Source organism: Mycena indigotica, assembly GCF_014461135.1.
Source record: "Mycena indigotica strain 171206Taipei chromosome Unknown Mind.scaff0004, whole genome shotgun sequence".
NCBI classification, from domain to species: domain Eukaryota; kingdom Fungi; phylum Basidiomycota; class Agaricomycetes; order Agaricales; family Mycenaceae; genus Mycena; species Mycena indigotica.
The window spans coordinates 892,272-898,382 of record NW_023503003.1 but is presented as its reverse complement, the minus strand read 5'-3'; the positions used below and the strand labels follow the sequence as shown (position 1 = coordinate 898,382).

General features: G+C 64.8%; 1 protein-coding gene across 1 annotated transcript; it reads right to left on the bottom strand.

Annotated features, from left to right (window-relative positions):
- Window positions 1–895: 895 nt before the first annotated feature.
- On the bottom strand, window positions 896–4,475 carry MIND_00414500 (uncharacterized protein; the record flags this gene model as incomplete). Its single annotated transcript, XM_037360966.1, has 5 exons — window positions 896–1,289; window positions 1,591–1,769; window positions 1,813–2,164; window positions 2,208–3,501; window positions 4,013–4,475. 5 exons carry the CDS (start codon window positions 4,473–4,475, stop codon window positions 896–898), a joined length of 2,682 nt encoding a protein of 893 aa, XP_037221258.1.
- Between the last annotated feature and the right edge of the window lie 1,636 nt (window positions 4,476–6,111).

The following is a 6,111-nucleotide window of genomic DNA, read 5'->3' as shown; positions in this document are numbered from 1 at the left end:
TAAGGTCTGCAGGAATTGACTAGCCCTTACGCATGCTGTATGGTCACAAATGGGTCGGACGCCAGTGATAGTGTATCATTATATGTCGCTATATCAGGTTGGATCATAGAATTCCATGGATGCAGTGCCAGGGTATCAGCAAAATGCTCCCTTATTCAGTAGCCCAACATGCCTGGCAGTGACTGCATTGAGGGACTGGTAACAGATGATGTGAGTCAATGGGTCAGATAATGGCAGGATGGCAGACCTTTCGAATGACTTTCTTTTCAGCTCTATCCACCACGCATAGCTGGAGATCCATTCTCATCTTCCAGAGTTGATGGAGATCAAATAAAACTGATAACTACATATATTGCATTCTAAGTCACGGCGTCGTATTCACTTGGGATTGGAGGCGTCTCAGGCATGCTATAATGCCAGGACTCGGACCCGCTTTTGGCACGTGTGCACGTGGAGACGAGAGGCACGTGCGTGCGCACTGCTTCGAGTTCTGCGCATTTCCACGTTCGCATGCGCCGCCGCCTGGACGCGAAGGTGCAGCTTCCGCGGGAGGTGTGTCTCGATCGTCAGTGGGCGTGGAGTGGCTTGTTACTTGTATTGCGTAGTTGTGCGATGTATGTATGTACCGACACCGGGGGATGCGATGTGCATGTATATGTGTATGTATATGTGTGATGCCAAGTATGTGCGGGGACGAATGCAGCGCGGCGTGGGTATATGTATGTATGCGGGCGGGAGAGCGAGAGCGCGGGCAAAAGCAGAGGACGGCGGACAGCAGCTGGGTGGACGAACGGAGCGAGAGCGATAGATGGGGCAACAGAGCACGCGAGAGTGGCCGGAACGAGGACGACGATGATGATGGCGACGAGGTGCAGGCTTCCACGGCTGTGCCGCCTCACGCGGACGGCGCGAGCCCGAGCGCGCGGCGCACGCGCACGCGCAGCCGCGCGAGGAACGCCATTTTGTGTGCCTGGCGGGGGCGGGGGCGGGTGCCCAGGTAGCGCTGGGGCGGATCAGCGATCGACGGATGCACGGGGCGGGGAAGAGCGAAAGGCGCGAGGAAAGAGAGGGCAGGGACGGAGAGAAGGGGGAGGGAGAACAGCGCACCTGGACGTCCGCGGGCGTGTACGCTGGGGCGCCGGGTCGTCGCAGTGCGAGTGTGCGGTGGCCACGTCCATGCTGGGCTCCGGCTGCCAGTGGCGCGCAGCCCGATTCGCGGCGGCGGCGGCGGCGGCGGCAGAGAGGGCGGCGGCGGCAGAGAGGGCGGCGGCGGCAGAGAGGGCGGCGGCCTGCTCGTCGTGATTCACAAGCATCGCTGCTGCTGCTGCTGGTGGGAGGGAGCGAAGAAAGCAGAGCAAAGCAGGCCACCCACCCACCCACCCTGAGCGCGACCCTGAACCCGCCGCCACACCCACATCAGCGTTAGGCTTTTTTCGCCAGGCGATCCATTACATTCCAGAAGGCGCCCGTTATCGTGCTTCCGCATCCGCGTGCGCGTGCGCCGCCCGCGCGCGGGGACGGCGTGCACTGTGCAGCAACAGTGAGCGCGCCGTACTAGAGCGTGAGTCGAAAACGCAAAGCGTGACGCACCTGTGCTGTGCACCACCTGTGACGCGGACGCGGCCGGCACGGGCTACGAGCACTTCCTCTTTCGCGCGTGCCCAGCGTTCGTCTGCACGCGTCGGGGCGCTGCCAGTGCGGGACGGCGCAGACGTCTTTCTCTGCTCACCTCCACCCCTCTGGAGATGCGCTGGAGTATAGAATGGACGCTGGCCACCACCGACCTGCACAGTGTGACCACAGCCAACCTACCACCTGAATCCAGTCCAGTCCAGTCCAGTCCAATCCATCTGCGTCCCCTATCACGCCCGCCGTCTGCGCCTGCGCCTGCGCCCACGTCCAGCCCAGCCCGCTCTGACCCGGACTCTGCCTCGCCACCTCCGGCTCCGACTCCGACTCCTCCCCTCCCTCCCTCCCTCCCCGCGCTGCAGCTGCAGCTAAGCTCGCGCTCGCGCACCCCACGCGGTCCGTCTGCATCGCCCCGTAACGCCCTGCCGCGCCCCCGTCGGCGCCGCGCTCCACCTCGGTGCTACACGCCGCAACGCCAGGCCCGACGGACCCGGCCCGCCCGCCCGCCCGCCGGGCACGTGCCATCAACGACCGCCTGTCACGTGCAATCAACGACGCGTCGCGCGGCAGCCGCGGACGCGTCGCCCGCCCGCCATAAGCTCTGGCCCGTGCACGTGCGCCTCCAGCCTGGTAGGACCCCACGCGCCCGCCCGCCATCGCCGTCGCCGACGCCGACGCCGTGCCCCGGTCGCCGGCGGCCGGGCGAGCGCCCCGGGCCCTCCTCACCGAGATCGCGCCACGTGCCTCGGCCTCGGGCCTCCGCCGCGATCGCGGCGCCCGTGCCCGCCGACAGCAGCCCAGCCAACCGCACGCCGCGAGAGTACATCCCGTGTCCAGTCGCCGTGCGGGCGCGGCGACGGGCCGCGGCCACCGCCATCGCCATCGATATCGATATCGATGCCATCGCCATCGATATTGCTGCGCGGCCATCGATATCGATATCATATCCACATCGGTGGGTCAGGGTCAGGGTCGGGTGCGGACCGGCCGCGCGGGGAACGCGGTCAGGGACGCAGGCAGGGAAAGGAAGGTTAAGGTTAAGGCTGCCGGTTGCCGGCGTGCCGGTGACGTATGACGTACCCGCGGGCTCTGGGCGGGCGGAGGAGGGAAGGGGCGGAGGAGGGAGGGGCGGACGGGAGAGGGCGTTGGGGGGATGGGGAGAGGGGGAAGGGGAGAGGGGGGAGGGGGAAGGGGGGGCGGGACAAAGGGAGGCGGGCGACGGCCAGGGTGGCGCCTCTGCTTGTCTGCCCTTCGTGGGCCTGCGGTGGGCGGTTGGAGGCCTTAACCCCGTCGTCGGCGTCGGCGTCCGCGTCTGCGCGAACGAACGGACGAACTGCGCCCCAGCCCAAGCCCAAGACCGCTGACCGCGGACCGCGCGTTGGCTCGCGGACCGGCACTGGCGGCGTAACGCGTTGGCATGCGCGAGGAAGCCGACGGCATGCGCGAGGAAGCCGCCGGCATGCGCTGCTGGTCGGCGCGAGCAGCGGGGTCCTGTGCGTTGGCACCCGCCGGCGTCCGCGAGCGGGCGCGGCCTGGGGATGATGAGGACGAGGGGCGAGGGGCGAGGAGGGGCGGGAAATGCGAGCGGGAAATGCGAGCGGGCTATAGAAGCGGCAATATGTGAGGCCCTGGGACGACGCGGGCTGGCGCCGCGGTGCAGAGGGCGGGGGGACAGAAAGAAGGCGAGGAATGGGCGGGGAGTTTTCCGCGTGGTGGGAGCCTGAGGGAGCGGGCCAGAAGCCAGGTCTGCGGGGATGACGCCGCGGGAATGTGCGAGCGGCAAATACGAGCGGCAAAACGCGCGTGGGCTAGCGCCAGCCGCCGAGGTGCAGCGGGAGGGGACCGGGGAGGGAGGAAGGACCGGGAGGGGAGCTTTCCGCGTGGTGGGAGCGGGCCAGAAACCAGCCTCGCGTCTGGGCAGGCGGGCCGGCGCCGGCGTCAGGGCCGGTTATCGACGCCCCGGGCCCGGACGCGACTCGACTCGCGCGGGCGGGGGCATGTGAACGGTGGACCGCGTCACGCTTGACGCATATCCCCGCGAGAACACCGCGACGCGAGTCAAGCGACCGGCGGTGGTGGCGCCGGCTTCCTCAGTATGTCGGGACACACCAGATGCGACTACAGGCAGGAAAACAGAGGTGACACTTCCTCTGGGTAGCCATTTAGATGCGACATTTAGCTTCAGATGTGACAGTCAGGCACAGATGCAACAGCACAGTCCAAAAACAGTTGCGACAGTGGAGACAGATGTAACAGAAGATTCTCATTCCCGGACTATCAAAGTAGACAACAAGTAGCCATGGAGAATCAAATAAATAAATGGTGCACTAAAGCGCTATCTCGACCTCCGTTCCATCGGCATTCATCGGCTTTCGGCGCTTACGAGTCACGTGCGGTAAAAGGATCAAGGACGGGTCAATCTCAGATGCTCGCTCCTTGCGTTTGCCAGTGCCGCTGACAACATTTGGCATTGGCGGAAGCAGTGGCAGCGGCGAGGGACTGGAAGATGGGAGGGAAAGACGGTGCGGGTGCCAGCCCCCATCATATATGATTGGGCTGGAAGGAGCCTGCGGTCCGTTTGGTAGTGTGGCACTTGTTGAAGCCGCCGCCACAAGCATTGGCGGTGGCGAGGGACTGGGATGTGGGATGGGAAGATAGTGATGGGGCCAACCGCCATCGTATTTGATTGGAGATGAGGGTGGTCTGATTGGCGGTGCGAAATCGTTGCCGGGGAGATGTCCAGGGTGAAAATCACCATCATGTGACATGGGATACGCGTCTCGAATGTTGCCAGTGAGGCCGTCGAACATGTCGTGATCAGCGGTATTGCCTGCTAACGATGGCATGCTGATCAGGTCACTGAACAACGAACTATCGGCAGCTCCGAAGATGGCACTGGCATTCCCGACGGGCTGCGCACTGCGGCGGTCATGCCAAGTACTTTGTCATCCCCGGGCCCGCGCTGTGTGTCGGCCGGCCCGGCCAGTGCGCGTTGCGCCGGCCACCGATTCGCCGATGCCGGCGACCATCGTCCGCGACGCGCGGCCGCTGGGACCCGGCCGGGACCCGCACCAGGCCCGCGGCGAAACTGTGGGATGTCCGGCCCGGACCGCGTCGGTCGCCCGGCTCGGCGATACGCGCCTCGTGCTGGCCAATGAACGTATGTATATGGCGGGGGGCAGCCTATTCCCGAACCCAGACGGGTCACCGCCGCACTGGCACGGTCCCGGGCCAGCCGGCGGAGGCGACGGCCCGGCCTGCAAGAAGAACGTTGTCAGCAGCTTGCGCTGCACCGGCGATACAGACCGACCCCGAGGCCCGCCACCGCCGGCGGCGGATATGTCACACGCGGAAGGACACAGACCGACTCCGAGTGCTCGGCGGCGTTATAAGACGGCCCGCCCGGACGCTCTGAGCTGGAGTCCGAGTATGAAGTCATCGCCGCGTCAGGCGGCGAAATGCCCGAGTTGCGCCGCCGACGCCGTTTAATGCATTGCCGATATTGAATCCCTTTCCCAAAAGCATTTGCCCGACACTGTTTGCACGACACTGCCTGATGGCTCGTTCGCCGACCGCCAATCGCCGGCGCACTGCCTATCGCTCCCCGAGAAAGCCGACGGCGATCGAATCTTTTTGCCAAGTCTGTCGAATGTGGACTCGGTCGGCTGCTTCGCGGTTCTATCCCTCAATGCCGGCGCCATTACCCATTCCCAACCCGGGGGTTGCATGACACTCCCGACGGCTCGTTCGCCAAGCGGCGGCGAACCGCCCTCGTTCCCCGAGAGCCGACCGCACTTCGCTAGCCGGAACCAGTGGGGTCGGTGAATCTTTTGCCGAGCCTGTTGAATCCGGACTCGGTCGGCTGCTCAGCTGTTCAATATATCAATCCCCGCCTCGGCCTCACTGCCGCCCGGGCCAGCTGGTGAAGGGCTTTTCCCGCCGGCAAATCGCCGATAGTTCCCCAATGACCGACTTTACATCCCGTACACGCTACACCTGTACGCAAGCATAGTCACAGCCGTGCCTCGGCGTTGGCATTGGCGTTGGCGTTGGCGTTGGCGTCGAAGGCGGCTGGTGTGCCTGTTCTTTGCGAGCGCATTTGCATCCGCCTCGGCCTCGGCCAGCATTGGCATCTGTTTTGGGCTTTAGCCTCAGTGACGGTTACGGCTCCGGGGACCGGAATTGCCAGGGGAGGTCGTCTCCTTCGGGGTCGGCATCAGTCTTGGGCTCTGGCAGCGGGTCGGCGGCCATTGTGTTCGACTCGCTCCTGCGTCGGCCCCGGCCGATGCGTCTGATTTCGCTCCATCCGAGTCCATCGGCTTCGGCCTTGCTTCGGCCTCATCTGTCTCGGTATCGATATGTCGCCGCCCCGCGTCACGGTCATCTCTCATCATCCGGCTCCGCGATGACGCCAGGTGTGGGGTTTCCACAGGGCAGCGCAATCAGCGTTGTACATGCCCCTGACTACTAATAGACTAGTTG